The sequence below is a fragment of the Erinaceus europaeus genome, chromosome 4 (assembly GCF_950295315.1).
Source record: "Erinaceus europaeus chromosome 4, mEriEur2.1, whole genome shotgun sequence".
Lineage (NCBI taxonomy): Eukaryota > Metazoa > Chordata > Mammalia > Eulipotyphla > Erinaceidae > Erinaceus > Erinaceus europaeus.
In genome coordinates, this window is record NC_080165.1 from 22,066,624 (window position 1) to 22,090,769 (window position 24,146).

A 24,146-nucleotide genomic window follows, 5' to 3' on the forward strand; every position below is an offset into this window, starting at 1 on the left:
CCTGGATGATCTGTCAAGTTGAGATAGTGGGGTGTTGAAGTCCCCTACTATGATTGTGTTACTGTTAATATATTGCTGTAGCTCTTTCAGTAGAAGTTTGATGTATTTAGATGGCTTCTCATTGGGTGCATAGATATTAATAATTGTTAAGTCCTCTTGATTGACTGATCCTCTGAGCATTAAGTAGTGTCCATTCCTATCTTTTTTAATCTTATGTATTTTAAAGTCTATCATGTCAGATATGAGAATAGCTGTTCCTGCCCTTTTTTGTGGGCCATTGGCTTGAATGATAGTTTTCCATCCTTTCACTTTAAGTCTGTGTTTGTCTTGTTGCGTTAGGTGAGTTTCCTGTAGACAACATATTGTTGGGTTGTGTTTTCTGATCCATCTTCCTACTCTGTGTCTTTTAATAGGTGAATTCAGGCCATTCACATTTATTGATATCAAAGATTGAAGATATTTTAACGCCATTCTTGTAGAGTTTTAGAGTGTTTTGATATATGTTCTATTTGTGGTGGTCTGGTTGTTTATAGGAAACCTTTCAGAACTTCTTTCAAGGCAGGCTTGGTGATGGTTGCTTCCTTCAGCTGTTGCTTGTCTGAGAAGGTTTTGATGCTTCCATCTAGTCTGAATGACAGTCTAGCAGGATATAGTATTCTTGGCTGAAAGCCTTTCTCATTGAGCACTCGATAGATATCTTGCCATTCTCTTCTGGCCTGTAGTGTTTGTATGGAGAAGTCTGCTGCTAATCTTATGGGTTTTCCTTTGTAGGTGACTCTTTGTTTTTCTCTTGCAGCCTTGAGGATCCTTTCTTTATCCTTATTCCTTTCCAATCTAAGTATGACATGTCTTGGTGTCTTTAGGTCTGGGTTAATTCTGTTTGGGACCCTCTGGGCTTCTTGAATCTTTATGTCTTTGGTGTTGTCTAGACTAGAGAAATTTTCAGCTATTATGGCCTGGAGAACGCTTTCTTCCTCCCCTTCTCTTTCTTCCTCTGGTAAGCCAATAATGCGTATATTGTTTCTTTTGAAGTCATCCCATAGGACTCTGTTGTTGTTTTCAGCATCTCTTAATCTCTTTTTGAGATCTCTTACTTCTTCTTTAGTTGTCTCTAATTCATCCTCAATCTTGCTAATTCTGTCTTCAGCCTCATTGATTCTATTCTCTCTGCCCTCTACTGCTTTCTGGAGTTCATCTATTTTGTTGCCCTGCTCTGATACTGTTTTAGCTTGTTCAGCTAGTTGCCTTCTTAGCTCAGCAATTTCAGCTTTCAGCTCTCTAATAACCATGAGATAATTAGAATTTTCTTCCATATTCTCATTTGTTGTTCCTGCAGTTCTGATTACAATTTTTTCAAATTCTTTACTCACTCCTGTTATTATTTCCTTAGCTAATGTTTGGATGTTGAACTCGTTGTTTTGTGCTTTGCCCTCTGGAGGACTTTTAGCTGGACTCTTGTCCTGGTTCGAGTCTCCATTATTTTTTCTTGTTGTTTTAACCATTTTATATAAGTTAAGAGGTTTTTCAATCCCTGAGTTGGAGTTCAGTGGTGTAAAAGCCTTTTATTTTTTCCCCTGTAGGCTATGGTAGCCTGAGGGCTTTTAAACTATCAATAGGCTTCTTGGCTTAATCAATGACTCCTGACCAAGAGATTAAGCAGGGTGTGGCAGAGATAATCCAGTGGTTATGCAAAGAGACTTTCACAGCCCTTCAGCTATGCCACCGAGGTATAGGTCTTCTCCTGAGTTTCCCGGTTAGATCTCTGTCCCCTGGTGTCCCTCCCTGTTGCTGCTCCAGATTCTGAGGGTAGTAGCAATGGAGACTCAGAGTTGTACTTGTTGAGTCTCTGGGGAGTCCTTTCCTCCCTTCAGCTGTCCCCTTGTTGGTGGAGCAGACTGGAGGTGGTGTCTCCACTGACAAACTGTCGAACTGTTAGCAGTCACTTAATCTCTCCTTAGGACCCTCTCTCCTCTCTGTCACCAGCCACGCGTGTTTGTACTCACGGGTGATTTACTGGGTTTCTGTGGTCATTCTAGTCCTGTCTTGTTTCGGTCCGGGTGGTTTCCTTTGGTATTCCTAGTTGATCCGGGAGAGGAGAGGAGAGGAGAGAAAGCGATCTGCTGCTCGTAGCTCCGCCTCCGGAAGTCTTGTCCCTGTCCTCATTTTTTAAAATATTCTTTTATTTTTTAATATCTATTCCCTTTTGTTGCCCTTGTTGTTTTACTGTAGTTATTACTATTGTTATTATTGATATCACTGTTGTTGGATAGGACAGAGAGAAATGGGGAGAGGAGAGGAAGACAGAGAAGGGGAGAGAAAGACACCTGCAGACCTGCTTCACCGCCTGTGAAGTGATTCCCCCGCTGGTGGGGAGCTGGGGGCTCGAACTGGGATCTTTAGGCCGGTCCTTGCACTTTGCACCACGTGCACTTAACCTGCTGCACTACTGCCCAACTCCCAATATTCTTTTATTCTTATTTTATTTATTATTGGATAGAGATAGAGAAATTGAGAGGGGAGGGAGAGGTAGAGAGGGAGACACCTGCAGCCCTGCTTCACCACTCGTGAAACTTTACCCCTGCAGGTGGAGATCAGGGGCTTGAACTTGCGTCCTTGTGCACTGTAATGTGTGCCCTTAAGCAAGTGCGTCACTGCCTGGCCCCTGTCCTCATTTATTATGTGAGATATTTCTAGAAGAGAAACTGGTCACCTGCTAACGTGTTACCTTTCATAAGGAAAGGGCCTGTTAAATATTGATTAGTTCCCACTAGCTAGCAATTGTCAAAATAATGAACTGGTTTCCTAGACTCCTTCTATGGGGATCAGTCAATATCTTAAATAAATATTTGCATATTAATGAGAGAATCATAGCATCACTGGCACATTTGATGCCAGGGATCAAATTCATCTTCAAAGGTTATATATATATATATATATATATATTTTTTTTTTTTTTTTGCCTCCAGAGTTATTGCTGGGGCTCAGTGCCTGCGCTACGAATCCTCTGCTCCTGGAGGCTATTTCCCCCCCTTTGTTGCCATTGTTCTTTAACATCATCATTGTCATTGTTTTTATTATTACTGTTGTTGTCATTGCTGTCACTATTGTTGGATAGGACAGAGAGAAATCCAGAGAGGAAGGGAAGACAGAGAGGGGGAGAGAAAGATAAACACCTGCAGACTTGCTTCACCGCTTATCAAGTGACCTCCCTTCAGGTGGGGATCCGGGGGCTCAAACTGGGATCCTTAGGCCGGTCCTTGCGCTTTGTACCATGTGTGCTTAACCCGCTGATACGTCAGATATTCTGTCTGCTGCATCACCTCCTGAGCCATGACCAGTTAACATTTTAAAGTTATGATGTAAAAGTATAGATGGGGGACCAGGCAACAGCACACCCGGTTGAGCACACACATTACAGTACAAAAGGACCTGGGTTCAGGCCTCTGCTCCCCACCTGCAGGGAGGATGCTTCACAAAAGTAAAGAAGGTCTTCAAGAGTCTTCCTCTCTTCCTCACTGTCCACCCTCTCCCATCTCAATTTCTCAGTCAAGTTTTTCTGTTTTATCAAGTAAAACAGAAAGAAAAGGGGGGGGGAGGAAAAGATGGCCACCAGGAGTGGTGGATTTGTAGTGCTGGCATTGAGCCCCAGTGATAATCCTGGTGGGATAATAACAACAATAACAACAACAACAACAACACTAGTAATGAATGCATGGATGGAAATAAGTTTGGTATGCTTCAACCCAATTGTTGTTTGATGATGATGCTTAAAATGTCTCATCCTTAGTTAATGGGATCTTCTGTAAGTTGGCTCTAAGACAGAACTCTGAACTTGGGCAGTTTTCTTATTCTCATGTAACAAGATATCCCATGTTCATCTCATGATTTTCCTGCTTAAGGCCTGGAATCAGGCATTTCTGCAAGGATCTCCAGCTCCTTTTAGCGCAAGTAGTATTTCAAGACCACAATTTGGGTGGCTACTACTGGATCAGTACAACAGTCTGTGCCAAGATCTTTGTATGTATTATCACAACGACTAATCCCTTAGGCAGGCCTTCCCTTTCCTCATTTGAGAAAACCAGTTCAGAAAGGTCCAGTCACACAGCCTCTGGGCCTACTGTTGTCTATCACGAAGCCAAGCAGGAATTCAAAGCCTTACTTAAGTTTTCTGGGGCTGGAGGTCAGGTGGTGGCTCAGTGGATTAAGCACACATACTATGAAGTATGAGGACCAGCTTTAGGATCTCAATTTGATCCCCTGACTCCCCACCTGCTTCACAAGCCGTGCAGCAAGTTTGCAGGTCTCTTGATTTCTCCCTCTCTGTCTTCCTCTCTCCTCTCAATTCCTCTCTGTCCTATCCAATAAAATGGAAAAAATGGCCACCAGGAGTAGTGGATTTATAGTGCCAGCACTGAGCCCCAGCAATAACCCTAAAAATAAGTAAATAATTAAATAAATAAATAAATAAATTTCCTCTCTACAACCCCTTCCTCTGTCCCTTCTCCTGGGCAATATTCTTTACACGTAGAATTACAACCAGGATTCAAGTGAAGATGCCTTTCTGTGGGAGACACCATAGGTTCCAACACGCACTTGCTTCTTGGTTTGAGCAAACAGCCACCTGCAGGATTGCCTCCCTCTTGACAGTGCCATGCAGACTTTTCTCATTTATACTAGGTTACTCCTTTGTCCCTTGAGGCCCAAGAATAAAGGCCAGGCCCCTCAGCCAGCCACAGCTTCTTTCACACACAGGCCCCTTCTTTGTTCTTCTGAGCCCTCAACTTGGTTTTTCTTGGATTACGCATGGATCTCTAGGGAGAATTGATGGCTTGCTTGGTTCATAGATTCTGTCCTCTCTGCTGGTTAGGAGCTCTATCTCTATTAGTCTTTGGACCTGCAGGTAGGTATGACAAGGAACAGACAGCTAGAGGTATCCACAAGTCCCAGTTCCTCCCAGGAGGAATAGAAGAGCTAACATCTAGCTCAGTGGACTACCAGGAGAAATAACTGAAAAAAAAATGTCGAAAAAAGATTTAACAGAGCACTCAGGATAGTAAGTGTCCAATAAACAATGTCTTCTATGCTTACTACCACCATGTTACAAAATAATAATCTATATTCTATTGTGTCACTACTAAGCAAATGCAAAAGTTAGTAAGAAAATTCAGAAATGAATGCAATGACTTAACTTCAATTCATTTCAACTTTGGCCCAGGGTAGGAGGAAACTTTAATATCCTTTGTCTTATGGGCTGAGAATGACTAAATATGTTGTATTACTATCATTTTGTTTGTTATGTTGGTTTTTTGTTTGTTTTAGATTAAAGCTAACAACGCATGTAGGCTTCATCCCAAATGTTCTTCCAATTCTTGGACAAGGATTCATCCTGGTGGCAGGTCAAGGAAGACTACTTCTTTTTTCTATCTTGGTTTTAACTTCTTGGTGGACTCTCTGTAGATGAATCATAAAGACATAGGAGCAACTTTTAAAAACTGTGATGAAGAGAATAAAGAAGTGAATCCTGAGATTATATAAACAACCTAGAAATCAACCATCCAGAGTGAAGTAGATCAGAAGGATGAGAAATGGAGGTGAAAGCAATGGACTAGGTCAAGTGTCTTAATGTACTGGGAAGAGATTTTATACAACCCAGGAGAATCTAGAGATAAATTATTGTAAAATTATAAGGGGGAGGAAGTAAGAAAACAGACTTTTTTCTTATGGGAGCTACTTATTTCCAGGAAAAGGAAAATCTTTTGCAAAGAAATAAAAATGACCATAGCATATCCCTCAGCTATGGTGCTGAGGGTGGAGTAATGCTGCTAAATGATTCAACCAAAATCACAATATAAGCACAATGGGAGGGTGGGAATGGGAGATGTGTTTGTGTGAAGGAGCCCAGTCTTTGTCTTTTCTAGTGAGAGCTCACTAGATAATGTCTAACACTGAAAAATCAGGGAATCAGAGCAGCATGCCATTTGGACATAGTACCAGAAAAATCAGTTTAACAAGTGGATAGTCTGGGGCTGCTGGATAGCTCACCTGGCAGAGTGCACACTTTACAATGTGCCAGACCTGGGTTGGAGGCCCTGGCTACCACATGGGAGCACCATATACAAGAAGCTTCATGAGGGCTGGGGAGATGGCATAAAGGTTCTGTAAAAGACTTTCATGTCTGAGACTCTGAGGTCCCGGGTTCAATCTCTTGCTTCATCATAAACCAGAGCTGATCAGTGCTCTGGGCTGGCTCCCTGTCTCTCTCTCTCTCTCTCTCTCTCTCATACAATATACATCTGAACTCTGAGTCTCTATATGTACATGACTAAATATGCTCTTTTCTCCTACCACTCTCTCTGGTGTTGATTTGATTGTTCAACCAACCAGAAAGAACCCAGGTGTGGGTATAGGGAGGAAATTTCCTTTCCAGCTCTACAAACATCAAGTCAGTACACAGAAGGAAAGAAAAAAGAGAATCATATAATCTCCTGGAGACCAGAGGTATGACATCCTACAGCCAGCCTGTCTGTGCTCATCCTGATTATTAAAGCCACCAAATTCTCCTGCTCAAGCTAGTTTGAGCTGATTTCCTGGCATTTGCAAACAAAGAGCTCTGATTTATATGGTTCATATAGCTCATAAAACAGACATGGCTGGCACAGAAGAAGTACATAATGATTAGTAGAACCCATCAACAGACTGGCTAGTACATTCAATGGAATGCTGCTTTGCAATTTTAAAAGATGATACAGTGTCCTTTGGAACAACATGAGTAGAACTGGAAGTGACTATGATTAGTGCAGTAAGGAGGTAAATGACAACTACTGGATGGTTTTGCTCACATATGGAATATAGAAAACTGAAACTGGGTGGTGGCACACCTGTTTGAGCACACATGTTACAGTATACAAAGACCTGGGTTCAAGCCCCTGGTCCCCATCTGCAGGGGAAAAGCTTTGCAAGTGGTGAAGCAGTGTAGCAGGTGTCTCTCAGTCTCTCTCAAACCCAAATCCTGAAACACAGTGAAATGTACATATTGTCATGTAAGCTATCCCCCAGTCATCATGCATTAAGAATTCTTAGGGGGCCGGGCAGTGGAGCACACAGTTGAGCACACGTTACCATGTGCAAGAACTCAGTTTGAAGCATCTGGTCCCCACCTGTAAGGGAGAATCTGGTCCCCACCTGTAAGGGAGAAGCTTCATAAGCGGTAAAACAGGTCTGCAGGTGTCTTTCTCTCTCCCTCTCTATCTCCCCCTCCTCTTTCAATTTCTCTCTGTCCTATCCAATAAAATAGAAGGGGAAAAAAAAAGAAAAAAAATTGGCCAAGGGCAGTGATGGATTTAGAGTGCTGGCACCAAACCCCGTGATAACTCTGGTGGTAGTAAACAAATAATAATAATAATAGTAATAATAATAGTAGTAGTAAAGAATTCTTAGTGTTGGGTTGGAAAGATAGCTCACTTGGATAGTGTTCCTGCTTTGTCTGTCATGTGAACAACCCAGATTCAAGTCCAGCTGCCACCACACCAGAGGGAACTTTGGTGCTGGGGTATCTTTCCCTACCTCTATCTCTCTCTGTCTCTGTTTCTCTCTCTCTTCTCTCTTTCTCTATATATATATGTGTGTGTGTCTCTCTCTCTCTCTGTCTCTGTTTCTCTCTCTTCTCTCTCTCTCTCTCTCTTTCACTCTGTGTGTGTGTGTGTGTGTGTATCTGAAAAAGTTGACCTGGAATACTGAAGTCCTGGCAATGATGACAAAAATAAAATTAAATTCTTACTGCTTGTATAAAGAGATCACTCACCCAGCAAAGTAAGTGTCACATGATGCACTTGCCCCAGGTATTAGCCCCAGAACCACACGGGAGGTGCTGTGGCACTAGAGGAAGCTCTGGCGCCCTGCTGTCTATCTAAATGAAAAAGTAGCCTGGAACAATGACATCGCACACACATGAGGCTCAGTTCCAAAACACAACAAAAACAAACAAGCAAAAAGCATTCTTTTATTTATATTTTAAAGGCTTCTTTCTTTCCTTCCTTCCTCCTTTCCTTTTTTTTTTTCCTCCTGGGTTATCGCTGGGGCTCAGTGCCTACGCTACAAATCCACTGCTTTTCCTGTGGCCATCTTTTTTTTCCCCCTGATAGGACAGAGAAATTGAGAAAGGAGGGGGGAGATAGAGAGGGAGAGAGAGAGAGATAGAGACCTGCAGACCTGCTTCACCGCTTGTGAAGTGACCTCCCTGCAGATGGGGAGCCAGGGGCTTGAATTGGGATCCTTGCACATGTCCTTATGCTTGGTACTATGTGCACTTAACCCAGTGTACCAGTACCCAGACCCCTAAAGATTTCTTTTAAAAATATTTATTCATGTGGTCCAGGAGGTGGCGCAGTGGATAAAGTGTTGGATTCTCGCGCATGAGGTCCTTAGTTCAATCCCTGGCCGCACATGTACTGGAGTGATGTCTGGTTCTTTCTTTCTCTCCTCCGATCCCTCTCATTAATGAATAAATAAAATATTTTTTTAAAAATTATTTATTTATTAGATACAGATAAATTTAGAAGGAAAGTAGAGTGGGGAAGATACAGAGAGAGAGAGAGATGCCTGCAGCCCTGCTTTACCACTCATGAAGCTTCCCCCCCTGCAAATGGGGACCAAGGGCTTGAACCTGGGTCTTTGTACACTGTAATGTGTGTGCTTAACCAAGTGCAGCACTGCCTACCCCCCTCCCAAAAAAAAAAAAAAGGACATTCTTAGTGTTTACATTTCTACTTTTCTTAAAATCTTTGTGAAACTGTGGTCCCAAAAGGATAGTGTGACCAGAAATGGCCTTAGAGAGATTTGATGATGGACAAAAGTAACTCCCAGTTACTCTGTCTAGCAGAACTATTTCTCAAGGAACAGTGAAATGTTACAGCTGAATTTGGAAAAGAAAAGGGCAAAGATGAAAAGCTTACAACCACACCCTGTTCCTGCTTGCCTTGCTCCTTCGGTAACAGAAGAATCAAAACTTGCCTTGTTTGTAGGAAAACCTAGGGGGCTGGATGACCTGAAGGGCTCAAGGCTCCCTTCCTTTTTGTCCTGAAATCCCACTTTCTACATTTCCAGCCCCTCCTATCTGTACAAATAAAGGGACTGGAAGATAGCTCAGAGCACCGCTGCTGCCACCATTCTCCTTTGCTTTCAGAATTGCAATAAATAGCTTGGGCAGGGCAGAGGAGAGCTCATGGGCTTGAGTTTCTGGGTTCAAGCCCCTAGCCACCACACAGAGGAGGGGGTGGGAGTGTATGGCTTTCCAAGTGTTGAAGTGGTACTGTAGTGTCTCTCTCTCTCTCTCTCCTCTGTTTCTCTTCTCCTCATCTCTCACTCTCTAACTGAAGAAAGAGAAAGCGGGGGGCAGGAGCTGGAGCAGCTGGTTGAGTGCACACGTTACCTTGTGCACGGATCTGCATGATCAGTAAAGCAGGATTGCAAGGATCTCTCTTTCTCTCCCTGCCCTTCCTCTTCCCTCTCAATTTCTGAGTTATCAAATTAAAAGGAAAAAAAGAAAAAGGAGTTAAGGGGGGCGTCTACTAGGAGCAGTGCACCCATGCAGGAGTGGAATCCCAACAGTAAGCCAGGAGGCAGAAGAAAGAAACTGATAAAATAACAACAAACGAGCCTTTTCCTCCCTGCAGAGCTAATGTGACAGTGCTGGGCTGGCAGGCCCACAACGCTCTGTTTCATTTGCTCAGACCCACCTTAAAAAAGACCTCATCTTTCGGACAGCGTCCTTTACATTTCTTGTTGAAGATTTCCTCAGAGACGTTTGAAGATGGGATGAACATCTGGTTTGCCTTCTTTTTTTCTCTTTCTTTTTCATCAATAATCTTCAACTCCCTGTGGAGAAGACATAAAAAACACATGTGGAAAAAGTTTGGAGTTGGCAAGCTCTTTCCACTCCTTGCTTCTCATGTGATGAGAGACACACATCTACAACAGATTCATTATGACTCCAAGTACAACTGAGGAAAGTCGACAGCGGCACACACAGCAGCAACACCTCACCGAGCCTGGTGTGTGCTAGAGTCATATCTATATCCGTGGGGACATTGGGGAGGATGAGATGTGCTCTCTATATTCCAGGGACACTTATTCTCTTCCATGGAAGACAGAGCTACAGTGTGGCTGGACTTCCAAGCTGGGCTCCAGCATGTGCTGTGTGACCTTGGGCAGACTGCTTGACATTCCCACACCAGTGTAGTCAACTCAGCAGGGGAACACAGCAGAAGCTCCAGTCAGCAACACTTTCCACAGTTTAGACACCATCAATTTAGAGAGTCCTCGCCCACCTACAAGTAAAATTCCACATGGGTATTGTCACTTTTGTTCTTGTTATGGTAACCACTTAAAAAGAAAACAAAAGTGTGGGGGTAGATAGCATAATGGTTATGCAAAGAGACTCTCATGCCTGAGGCTCCCAAGTCCCAGGTTCAATCCCCCACACCACCATAAGCCAGAGCTGTGCAGTGCTTTGGTGTTTCTGTGTCTCTCTCTGCATCTCTCTCAAAAATAAAATAAATAAAATACTTTTTAAAAAAAAGGATAAGAAGTATTATTATTTAAAATTCTAGCATATTTGGGGAGTCGGGCGGTAGTGTAGCAGGTTAAGCGCAAAGCTCAAGGACCGGCATAAGGATCCCAGTTCGAGCCCCTGGTTCCCCACCTGCAGGGGAGTCGCTTCACAGGTGGTGAAGCAAGTCTTCAGGTGTCTATCTTTCTCTCCTCCTCTCTGTCTCACTTCCTGTCTCCATTTCTCTCTGTCCTATCCAACAACAACAACAATAATAACTACAACAATAAAACAACAAGGGCAACAAAAGGGAATAAATACATAATTTTTTTTAAATTCTAGCATATTAATATAGGGGCCCGGGAGATGGCTCAGAGGGTAAAGTGCATGCCTTTTCATGTATAAGGCCCTGGTTCTATCTCTGGTAGCACATGGGAGCTCACCTAGGGGACTCTATGGATAATGAAGAGTTTTGGTGTCTCTACCTCTCTCTTTATCTCTCCCCTGAGACTCACAGGAGTGCATGATCTCTAACAAATGACCTATCTACTGGCCCATCTAACTAAGTTGTTTTGTTTTGTTTTTTAATTTTTTTTATATTTATTTTATTTATTCCCTTTTGTTGCCCTTGTTGTTTTATTGTTGTAGTTATTATTGTTGTTGTTGTTGGATAGGACAGAGAGAAATGGAGAGAGGGAGGGGAAGACAGAGAGGAGGAGAGAAAGATAGACACCTGCAGACCTGCTTCACCGCCTGTGAAGCAACTCCCCTGCAGGTGGGGAGCCGGGGTTCGAACCGGGATCCTTATGCCGGTCCTTGTGCTTTGCGCCACCTGCGCTTAGCCCGCTGCACTACAGCCCGACTCCCCTAATTGTTTTAAAGCAAATTCCAGACACGATGTAATTTAATTAATCACTGCTTTAAGACACAGCTCTTAAAAATTCATATGCAAGACAACAAATAACCCCATCCAAAAAATGGGGGGAAGACTTTGACAGAATATTCACCACAGAAGAGATCCAAAAGGCTGAGAAACACATGAAAAAATGCTCCAAGTCTCTGATTGTCAGAGAAATGCAAATCAAGACAACAATGAGATACCACTTCACTCCTGTGAGAATGTCATACATCAGAAAAGGTAACAGCAGAAAATGCTGGAGAGGGTGTGGGGTCAAAGGTACCCTCCTACACTGCTGGTGGGAATGCCAATTGGTCCAACCTCTGTGGAGAACAGTCTGGAGAACTCTCAGAAGGCTAGAAATGGACCTACCCTATGATCCTGCAATTCCCCTCCTGGGGATATATCCTAAGGAACCCAACACATCCATCCAAAAAGATTTGTGTACACATATGTTCTTGGCAGCACAATTTGTAATAGCCAAAACCTGGAACCAACCCAGGTGTCCAACAACAGATGAGTGGCTGAGCAAGTTGTGGTATAGATACACAATGGAATACTACTCAGCTGTAAAAAATGGTGACTTCACCGTTTTCAGCCGATCTTGGATGGACCTTGAAAAAATCATGTTGAGTGAAATAAGTCAGAAACAGAAGGATGAATATGGGATGATCTCACTCTCAGGAAGAAGTTGAAAAACAAGATCAGAAAAGAAAACACAAGTAGAACCTGAAATGGAATTGGTGTATTGCACCAAAGTAAAAGACTCTGGGGTGGGTGGGTGGGGAGAATACAGGTCCATGAAAAATGATGAATGAAATAGTGGGGTTGTATTGTTAAATGGGAATCTGGGGAATGTTATGCATGTACAAACTATTGTATTTACTGTTGAATGTAAAGCATTAATTCCCCAATAAAGAAATAAATTATTTAAAAAAATTCATATGACTCCATGTACATGTTAGATAATACTCCAGAGAAGTAATTAGAAACATCCAGAATGTGGATTGAGTTGCTCATAAAGTTCATGTCATTTAAGTAATAATGAAAAGCAAAGGATGGGGGTAGAGCACTATTTCAGATGGGGACACCAAAAAGATAATAGCAGAATATAGCTCCTGAGCAGATCTGTTCCCTCTCCTCTCCTCTCCTCTCCTCTCCTCTCCTCTCCCGGATCAACTAGGAATACCAAAGGAGACCACCTGGGACTGAAACAAGACAGGACTAGAATGACTACAGGAACCCACCAAAGCACCGGTGAGTGCAAACACACGTGGCTGGTGACAGAGAGGAGCCTAGGGAGAGACTAAGTAGCTGGTAACAGTCTGATGGTCTATCAGTTGAGACACCACCTCCAGTCTGTTCCACCAACAAGGGGACAGCTGAAGGGAGGAGAGGACTCCCCGGAGACTCACCAAGTGCAACTCTGAGTCTCCATTGCTACTGCCCTCAAAATCTGAAGCAGCAGAAGGGAGGGACACCAGGGGATACAGATCTAACCAGGAAATTCAGAAGACCTATACCTCGGTGGCATGCTGTGGGGCTGTGAAAGTCTCTTTGCATAACCACTGGACTATCTCTGCCACACCCTGCCTTATCTCTTGGTTAGGAGTCAGTGATTAAGTTAAGAAGCCAACTTATAATTAGAAGCCCTCAGGCTCCCATAGCCTACAGAGAAGAAGAAGAAGAAGAAGAAAAAAAGAGGCTTTTAAATCACTGAGCTCCAACTCAGGGATTAAAATACTATTGAAACAACTGTTAACTTCCACCACTGTGAAGCCTTTAATTACCTTACTTAGACACAGTCAATCCAGGCAAGAGTGATCAGTACTTTGAAAAGTACTAAAAGAGGGAACTCATAACATAATATATAAAATGGGTAACCAACAAGAAGAAATATTGGAGAAACTAACCAGGACAATAATCCAGCTAAAAGCCCCCCAAAAGGTGAAGCACAAAATAACGAGTTCAACATCCAAACATTAGCTAAGGAAATAATCACAGGAGTGAGTAAAGAGTTTGAAAGAATTGTAATCAGAAATACAGGAACAACAAATGAGACTCTGGAAGAAAACACTAACTATCTCAAGGTTATTAGAGAGTTGAAAGCTGAAACAGCTGAGCTAAGAACACAACTAGTTGAACAAGCTAAAACAGTATCAGAACAGGGAAACAAAATAGATGAACTCCAGAAAACAGTAGAGGGCAGAGAGAATAGAATCAATGAGGCTGAAGACAGAATTAGCAAGATCGAGGACGAATTAGAGACAACTAAAAAAGAATTAAGAGATTTCAAAAAGAGATTAAGAGATGCTGAAAACTGCCCCGACCAGCAGGGCGTTGAACAGGGGCTAGGAACCTAAAAGACCTGGAATGACAGGGACATGAGACACGAAAGAACGACAGCAAGACAAGTTTCTGACCAAGCTGCAAAATTGTATTGTGTTCACAGGCATTATAAGGCTTTGGGAAAGGAGAGGGAATGCTGGAGGGGGAGGAGGGGGGGCAAACTTCAAAGCGGAATGTTCCTTGCAACAAATGGCCAAAACCATGTTTGTTACCACAACTGTGTGTTGACTCACTTGATTACAGATAAATGGTTTACCTGAGGGAAAATGGCCTGCCCAGGGGGGAATTAACACTTGTCTCGAGGGATTCCATTGTTTCAAAGCTTATCATCTATCAAGCAGGGAAAACAACAACAGAGTCCTATGGGATGACTTCAAAAGAAACAATATATGCATTATTGGCTTACCAGAGGAAGAATGAGAGGGAGAGGAAGAAAGCATTCTTCAGGCCGTAATAGCTGAAAACTTCTCTAGTCTAGACAACATCAAAGAAATAAAGATTCAAGAAGCCCAGAGGGTCCCAAACAGAATTAACCCAGACTTAAAGACACCAAGACACATCATATTTAGAATTGAAAGGAATAAGGATAAAGAAAGGATCCTCAAGGCTGCAAGAGAAAAACAAAGAGTCACCTACAGAGGAAAACCCTTAAGATTAGCAGCAAACTTCTCCACACAAACACTACAGGCCAGAAGAGAATGGCAAGATATCTACCAAGTGCTTAACGAGAAGGCTTTCAACCAAGAATAATATATCCTGCTAGACTGTCATTCAGACTAGATGGAGGCATCAAAACCTTCTCAGACAAGCAACAGTTGAAGGAATCAACTATCACCAAGCCTGCCCTGAAAGAAGTTCTGAAAGGTCTTCTATAAATAGTCAGACCATCATAAATAGGACATATATCAGAACACTCTAAAACTCTACAAGAATGGCGTTAAAATATCTTCAATCTTTGATATCAATAAATTTCAATGGCCTGAATTCACCTATTAAAAGACACACAATTCTTCTTCTTCTAGCGTTTGCCCTTCTTCCGTAGCCAGTCAACAGTGTCAGGTTGAGCCTGATGTAAAGTTTCGAGACTTCCCTTGAATCTGGAGAGGTGGCAGTCGTTGACTATGTGGGTCATAGTCTGTCTGTAGCCGTAGGGGCAGTTCGGGTCGTCTCTGGCTCCCCAGCGATGGAACATAGCGGTGCACCGGCCATGGCCTGTTCGATAGCTATTGAGGAGGGCCCAATCATAACGTGCTAAGTCAAAGCCGGGTTGACGCTTGCAGGGGTCTGTGATGAGGTGTTTGTTCTTTACCTCAGCTGACTGCCAACTCTGTTTCCAAGAGACTGGAACAGAGAAGTTCAGTGTAGGCATAGGGGACCAGATTGGGTGACGAGACATCAAGCGTTGGACAGGGTGGGAGAAGATATCCACGTATATTGGCAGGTCCGGTCGAGCGTAGACGTGGGAAATGAACTTAGATGATGCCGCATCCCGACGAATATCTGGCGGGCTATGTTGCTAAGAACTGGCAGCCATGGAACCGGGGTGGAACGGATGGTTCCAGAAATTATCCTCATGGAGGAATATAATTTGGAATCGACCAAGTGGACATGGGGGCTACGGAACCATACTGGGGCACAGTATTCTGCAGTGGAATAGCATAATGCCAGAGATGATGATCATAGTGTGGAAGCGCTCGCGCCCCATGAGGAGCTGGCCAGTCTTGCAATGATGTTATTCCTCGCGCCCACCTTTGCTGCAGTTTTTATGAGATGTTCGTGAAATGACAGAGTGCGATCGAGAGTAACGCCAAGATAGACTGGCTGGGCTTCATGCCGGATTCTCGTATCGCCAAGCTGCACATTAAGCTCACGCGAGGCTGAGGCATGGTGTAGATGGAAAACAGATGATACCATTTTTGCAGTGCTAGGGATTAGTCGCCATTTTTTACAGTAATCAGATATCAGAGACACACAAGAGGAAGATGGATCAGAAAATACAACCCAACAATATGCTGTCTACAGGAAACCCACCTAACTCAACAAGACAAACACAGACTTAAAGTGAAAGGATGGAAAACGATCATACAAGCCAATAGCCCACAAAAAAGGGCAGGAACAGCTATTCTCATATCTGACATGATAAACTTTAAAATAGATAAGATTAAAAAAGATAGGAATGGACACTACTTAATGCTCAGTGGATCAGTCAATCAAGAGAACTTAACAATTATTAACATCTATGCACCCAATGAGAAGCCATCAAAATACACCAAACGTCTACTGAAAGAGCTACAGCAATATATTAACAGCAACATAGTCATAGTAGGGGACTTCAACACCCCACTCTCTCAGCTTGACAGATCATCCAGGCAGAAAATCATTAAAGACATAAGGGAGCTAAATGAAGAGATAGAAAAACTAGAACTATTGGACATTTTCAGAGTCATTCATCCCAAGAAACTGGAATATACATTTTACTCAAATCCACATGGGTCATTCTCAAGGATAGACCAAATGTTAGGCCACAAAGACAGCATCAGCAAATTCAAGAGCATTGAAATCCTCCAAGCATCTTCTCAGACCACAGTGGAATTAAACTAACACTTAACAATTAACAAAAGATTAGTAATAATCCCAAAATGTGGAAGCTCAACAGTACACTTCTTAACAACCTCTGGGTCAAAGAGGAAATCAAGGAAGAAATCAAAATGTTTTGAGACTTCAATGAAAATGAAGACACAAGCTATCAAAATATTTGGGACACAGCTAAAGCACTCCTAAGAGGGAAGTTTACAGCTATACAAGCACACATTAGGAAACAAGAAATAGCACAAATAAACAGCCTGATTGCACATCTTAAAGACCTAGAAGAAGAAGAACAAAGGAATCCTAAAGCAACCAGAAGGACAGAAATCACTAAAGTTAGGGCAGAAATCAATAACATTGAGAATAAGAAAACCATACAAAAGATCAACAAAAGTAAATGTTGGTTCTTCGAAAGAGTGAACAAAATCGACAAACCTTTAGCCAGACTCACAAAACAAAAAAGGGAGAAGACCCAAATAAATCGGATAGTAAATGAAAGAGGAGATATCACAACAGACACTGCAGAAATTCAACATATCATGCGAGGCTTCTATGAACAACTATATGCCACGAAGCTGGAGAACCTGGAAGAAATGGATGATTTCCTAGATACCTACCAACTTCCAAAACTAAGTAAAGAGGCACTAGATAACATGAACAGGCCCATCACAGCTAATGAAATTGAAACACTTATCAAAAACCTTCCCAAAAATAAAAGTCCTGGACCAGATGGTTTTACAAATGAATTCTACAAAACCTTCAAAGAAGAACTAATACCTCTACTTTTAAGTCTTCCAGAAGATTGAAGACACTGGAATGCTCCCTGCCAGCTTCTATGAAGCTAACATCACTCTGATACCGAAAGCAGACAGGGACACAATCAAAAAAGAAAACTACAGACCAATATCTCTGATGAACATAGATGCGAAAATATTGAACAAAATTCTAGCCAACCGGATACAGCAGTATATCAAAAAGATTGTTCATCATGACCAAGTGGGGTTTATCCCAGGCATGCAAGGTTGGTTTAATATGCATAAATCAATCAATGTGATCCACCACATCAACAAAAGCAAGACCAAAAACCACATGGTCATATCAATAGATGCAGAGAAAGCCTTTGACAAAATACAACATCCCTTTATGATCAAAACACTAAAAAAAAATAGGAATAGATGGAAAATTCCTGAAGATAGTGGAGTCTATATATAGCAAACCTATAGCCAACATCATACTCAATGGTGAAAAACTGGAAGCATTTCCCCTCAGATCAGGTACTAGACAGGGCTGCCCACTATCACCATTACTATTCAACATAGTGTTGGAAGTTCTTGCCATAGCAATCAGGCAGGAGCAAGGAATTAAAGGGATACAGATTGGAAGAGAAAAAGTCAAACTCTCCCTATTTGCAGATGATATGATGGTATACACAGAAAAACCTAAGGAATCCAGCAAGAAGCTTTTGGAAATCATCAGGAAATACAGTAAGGTGTCAGGCTATAAAATTAACATTCAAAAGTCAGTGGCATTCCTCTATGCAAACACTAAGCTAGAAGAAATTGAAATCCAGAAGTCAATTCCTTTTACTGTAGTAACAAAAGCAATAAAATATCTAGGAGTAAACCTAACCAAAGAAGTGAAAGACTTGTATACTGAAAATTATGAGTCACTACTCAAAGAAATTGAAAAAGAAAAAGAAGTGGAAAGATATTCCATGTTCCTGGGTTGGAAGAATTAACATCATCAAAATGAATATACTACCCAGAGCCATCTACAAATTTAATGCTATCCCCATCAAGATCCCAAGCACATTTTTTAGGAGAATAGAACAAATGCTACAAATGTTTATCTGGAACCAGAAAAGATGACCTAGAATTGCCAAAACAATCTTGAGAAAAAAGAACAGAACCGGAGGCATCACACTCCCAGATCTCAAACTGTATTATAGGGCCATTGTCATCAAAACTGCTTGGTACTGGAACATGAACAGACACACTGACCAGTGGAATAGAATTGGGAGTCCAGAAGTGAGCCCCCACACCTATATGGACATCTAATCTTTGACAAAGGGGCTCAGACTATTAAATGGGGAAACCAGAGTCTCTTCAACAAATGGTGTTGGAAACAATGGGTTGAAACATACAGAAGAATGAAACTGAACCACTGTTATTTCACCAAATACAAAAGTAAATTCCAAGTGGATCAACGACTTGGATGTTAGACCATAAACTGTTGTTTTCGCCGGGCTGGCTTCACAGGCGGGTACCCAGGACTCATGGCTGGGTTGTACACAGTATCTCTTTATTCATTCAGGAAGCAGCACAATCTATACCAAGCTAAGCTAAACTGAAAACTACAATCTTGTCCTTATAAATATACTAGCCCAGTAGGGTGGGAACAGGATGCGAGACGCAGAGAGGGTGGAGAGAAAAGTGACTGGTGAAAATCAGGGTATGACAAGGAGAGGGGTTGGAGCAGGCAAGAATTCTACCACTGAACCACCAATGCCCTGGAGGGAGGGTGGTGCTTGTTAACACAGGTTATGTAAATAGAATACAGTGTTATGTAAATAGAATGCAGGGGGGATTAAACCAAATGAAACAGAAGGGGTTTTTAAAAGCAGAATTAGAAGCATACCAACAACAAACTATCAGATACTTAGAGGAAAATATTGGCAGAACTCTTTTCCACATAAATTTTAAAGATATCTTCAATGAAACGAATCCAATTACAAAGAAGACTAAGGCAAGTATAAACCTATGGGACTACATCAAATTAAAAAGCTTCTTCACAGCAAAAGAAACCACTACCCAAACCAAGAGACCCTTCACAAAATGGGAGAAGATCTTTACATGCCATACATCAGACAAGAGGTTAACAACCAACATATATAAAGAGTTTGCCAAACTCAACAAGACAACAAATAACCCCATCCAAAAATGGGGGGAGGACATATACAGAATTTTCACCAAAGAAGAGATCCAAAAGGCTGAGAAACACATGAAAAAATGCTCCAAGTCTCTGATTGTCAGAGAAATGCAAATAAAGACACAATGAGATACCACTTCACTCCTGTGAGAATGTCATACATCAGAAAAGATAACAGCAGCAAATGCTGGAGAGGGTGTGGAGTCAAAGGAACCCTCCTGCACTGCTGGTGGGAATGTCAATTGGTCCAACCTCTGTGGAGAACAGTCTGGAGAACTCTCAGAAGGCTAGAAATGGACCTACCCTATGACCCTGCAATTCCTCTCCTGGGGATATATCCTAAGGAACCCAACACATCCATCCAAAAAGATCTGTGTACATATATGTTCTTGGCAGCACAATTTGTAATAGCCAAAACCTGGAAGCAACCCAGGTGTCCAACAACAGATGAGTGGCTGAGTAAGTTGCGGTATAGATACACAATGGAATACTACTCAGCTGTAAAAAATGGTGACTTCACCGTTTTCAGCCAATCTTGGATGGACCTTGAAAAAATCATGTTGAGTGAAATAAGTCAGAAACAAAAGGATGAATATGGGATGAACTCTGTCTCAGGCCGAAGTTGAAAAACAAGATCAGAAAAGAAAACACAAGTAGAACCTGAATTGGAATTGGCGTATCGCATCAAAGTAAAAGACTCTGGGGTGGGTGGGTGGGTGGGGTGAATACAGGTCCAACAAGGATTCAGAGGACCTAGTGGGGGTTGTATTGTTATATGGGAAACTGGGGAATGTTATGCATGTACAAACTATTGTATTTACTGTTGAATGTAAAACTAATTCCCCAATAAAAAAAAAAAAAGACAGACATGGAACTAATAAATAGGAGGAGTCTCCATGCTGCCCTGGTGGGAACACACACACACACACACACAAGGATATAGCTCCTGATTCTTGATTGGGCCCTGCAGCAAAAATCTAAGTCAAAAAAGAGACTTTGGACACAACCAGAGAAGCCTGATTTTGAGCTTGTTATCAGAGACAAGAAAGAATATGTGGTAAAAGTGTGAATAATCAGTAATGTAGAGAGGGCATGTGAATACCGCATTATTCTTTCAACATTTCTGAAGAGTGAATATTTTCTATATAAAATGAAAATACTGGAAAAAACAGATGGCACAGGAAAATATTTGTAATATGTTGCAAAGGGGGTTGGGGTGGGGCAGGGATGTATAAACAGATTAAGAGTATAACTCTGCTACTTTTGTTTAGAGATACAAATATATACTCATTCTTAGGGAAAAGACTGGAAGGATTGATAGAAAAGTGTGGGGAGGGGAGGCAGTGGCACACCTGCCTAAGTACACACACTACAGTGCATATGTAATGACTCGGGTTCAAGCTCCTGGTCCCCACCCACACTTGGGTAAAGCTTCATGAATGGTGAAGCCAGGCTGCAAAGGTCTCTCTGTCTTTCTCCCTCTCTACCTCTCCATCCCCTCTCAACTTCTGTCTCTATCCAATAATAAATACATAAAATTTAAAAAAAAAATTTTTTTTTAAAAGAAACGTATTGGCAGTGTATAACTCTAGGTGTCCTTCAGGGCTTTGGTTTGTTTTTATTAAACATAAGTGCTTTGTAGTTAGGGAAAAAAAAAAAGAGCAACTTACAGCTAGGGAGATAGCACAATGGTTATGCAAAAGATTTTCATGCCTGAGATTCTGAGGTCCCAGGTTCAATCCCCAGCACGACCATAATCCAGAGCTGTATAGAGCTCTGGTCTTTCTCTTTATCATCCTCTCTGTATCTCCCTTATTTAAATAAAATATACATTTTTAAGAGATGCCTAAAGATATCTGGAGTAGTGGCTAAAGCATTGGACTCTCAGGCATGAGATTTTGAGTTCAAGCCTAGGTATTACATGTGTTGGAGTGATGCTCTGGTTCTCTTTCATAAATTTTTTTTTTTTTTTAACTCAGCTCTGGTTTATAGTGGTGTGGAAGACTGAATCTGGGATCTTGGAGCTTCAGGCATTCGAGTCTCTTTGCATAACCATTATGCTATCTACCCCTGCCCAATAAATAAGTCTTAAAAAAAAACTCTGGTCTCTCTGGCATACTTTAATGATGACTCTTTAGTCACTAACAGGCCATTCATCAGCTGGGGCCCTATTCAGGGAGTCCTGAGATTCCCAAACAGACATGATGGGCCTAGACCTCAAATAAATCCCTCTCTTCATTGTTACCGGTCATCTCTATCAGGAACAACAAAATAGACCCCTTTGTGGGCCCCACATAGGACACTGCCCTCAACTTGGATCAACAACAGTAGAAAATGTTCCATCCTCAGAAGGGAGGATAGACAACATACTCTGTGCTACACCTGAGGAAGATGGGTGGATACTGGGCAGCTTGGAATGTTCATACTCATGACCACAGAATGTGAGCTCAGATCTACAGGGATGCAGAGGTCACATAGGCTCCTAAACTGAATATGGGCCCCAGACCTAATCAAATCAATGGGGTTTACAGTCAACAATATTTATACCCCTTCCCCATATTAGGGAGCTACTCTTTTCCCTGATCCAGCTTTCTGTTCCTTTTCCAGCCATGACATCATCTCCCCAGACAATAACTTGGATCCACCTGCATATCAAATTTCAGGCTCAGGGAAAAACAAAACAAACAAGAAAACAAACAAACAAACAAAAAAAAAACAAACCTAGCACAGCCACAGGCCCTTTGGAATATAACTAAAATATGCCTACTAAGTATCTACAAAATGGAGGACCCCTCCTCAACTCTTCAGCTGCACTAGTCCAGCCTTTAGGTTCATGATTGTTCAACAATTTGTTTGGCTTTGTATGTTAACTCTCTTTTCAGCCACCAGGTTCCAGATGCTAGCAGGATGCCAACCAGACCTCCCTAGACAAACAACCCCACCAATGTGTCCTGGAGCTCCACTTCTCTAGAGCCCCATCCTACTAGGGAAAGAGAGAGGCAGGCTGGGAGTATGGATCAACCTGTTAACACCAATGTTCAGCAGGGAAGCAATTACAGAAGCCAGACCTTCCACCTTCTGCATCCCACAATGACCTTGGGTCCATACTCCCAAAGGTTAAAGAATAGGAAAGCTATCAGGGAAGGGGATGGGATATGAAGATCTGATGGTGGGAACTGTGTGGAGTTGTACCCCTCTTATCCTATGGTTCTGTCAATGCTTCCTTTTTATTAAAAAAAAAAAAAAACACTCCAGTCTCTGTCTCTCTGTCTCTTTTTCTTTTTTCCTACTTTACCAGAGCACTGCTCAGCTCTGGCTTATGGTGGTATGGGGTATTGAACCTGAGACTTTGGAGTCTCAGGCATGAGAGTCCCTTTGCATAGCCATTATGCTGTCTACCCCTGCCTGAAAAAAAATTGTTTTTAAAGATTTTACTTACTTATTCATGAGAAATACAGGAGGAGAGAGAAAGAACCAGATATCACTCTGGTACGTATGCTTCTGGGGATTGAATTCAAAACCTCATGCTTGAGAGTCCAATGCTTTATATACTGTGTCACTTCCCGGACCACAAAAATGATATTTGTAATAAAGAAAAGCTGAATACTCCACAGATAGCTATGTACTAGCTAGGTACTCCCAACTAAAAAAAGCCTCATGGTGCTCTACAATGGAAAAGTGCTGAAACAATGCCACTTTCTCTCAAAGTCTCCTAAATACCTGTTGTAGTGGTCTTGCAATTCCTTTAAGTATGAATCAAAATAGCTCCATTCGTGCAAGTGAATTGTGCGCAGCTGTTCTAACTTGTCCTTCTGACTCTTCATCCTCTGCCGGATCAGCTTGATAAGCTCTGCATATGTCAGGCTAAGCTCAGTGACTTCTGTTGTCAAGGAAAATCTTGAGTTCTCTTGATTCTTAGCGTTATAGTGGGAGATACCTGGGGGAGTTGGGGGTGGTAGAGTGGGGGAAACGACTCACATTTCTGGACAAATCACTGGCCAGCTTTTAATAAAGCCTGATCTCTTTCCGCTGATGGAGGGGCTAGGGGATACTTTTATTTTTTAATTTTTTAAAATTATCTTTATTTATTGGATAGAGACAGCCAGAAATCAAGAAATAAGGGGGGAGATAAAGAGGGAGAGAGACAGAGAGACCCCTGCAGCCCTGCTTCACCACTTGCGAAGCTTTCCCCCTGCAGGTGGGGACTGGGGGCTTGAGCCCAGGTCCTTGCCCACTGTAACATGTGTGCTCAGCCAGGTGCACAACTGCCCAGCCCCTCAAGGGGATGCTTTTATAGACTGACATTATTATCCTAATTCTTACTTGACAAGAAAAAGCGATAAAAGGTATCCGAATTGGAAGGGAAGAAAAGCAGTCAGTGTTTGCAGAGAACATACACAGAAACTTCCAAGACATCAGAAAATAAAAGCACTATTTGGAATAATAAGCAAATACAGTAAAGGGGTAGGCTAAGCATTAACATAAAAATTGGTTGCCGGGGGCCGGGCGGTAGCGCAGCGGGTTAAGCGCAGGTGGCGCAAAGCACAAGGACCAGTATAAGGATGCTGGTTCAAGCCCCCACTCCCCACCTGCAAGGGGGTCACTTCACAACTGGTGAAGCAGGTGTGCAGGTGTCTATCTTTCTCTCCCTCTCTGTCTTCCCCTCCTCTCTCCATTTCTCTCTGTCCTATCCAACAATAATGACAGTAATAACAACAATAATAACAACAATGATACACAACAAGGGCAACAAAAAGGGAAAAAGAAAAAAAGGCCTCCAGGAGCAGTGGATTCTTAGCGCAGGCACCGAGCGCCAGCAATAACCCTGGAGGCAAAAAA

At 42.2% G+C, this 24,146-nt stretch overlaps 1 protein-coding gene across 5 annotated transcripts in view; it reads right to left on the minus strand.

Annotated features, from left to right (window-relative positions):
- Positions 1–5,194: 5,194 nt before the first annotated feature.
- FAM227A (family with sequence similarity 227 member A) overlaps positions 5,195–24,146 on the minus strand; it is a 69,882-nt gene continuing 50,930 nt past the window's right edge. For all 5 annotated transcript variants that reach the window (XM_060188976.1, XM_060188975.1, XM_060188974.1 and 2 more), the window contains 3 exons: positions 23,028–23,180; positions 9,735–9,873; positions 5,195–5,451 (listed from right to left, as the gene is read on the minus strand). In XM_060188976.1, the coding sequence (XP_060044959.1) occupies positions 5,398–5,451; positions 9,735–9,873; positions 23,028–23,180 (346 nt within the window). In that variant the 3' untranslated portion in view covers positions 5,195–5,397. The remainder of the gene's footprint in view (positions 5,452–9,734; positions 9,874–23,027; positions 23,181–24,146) is intronic.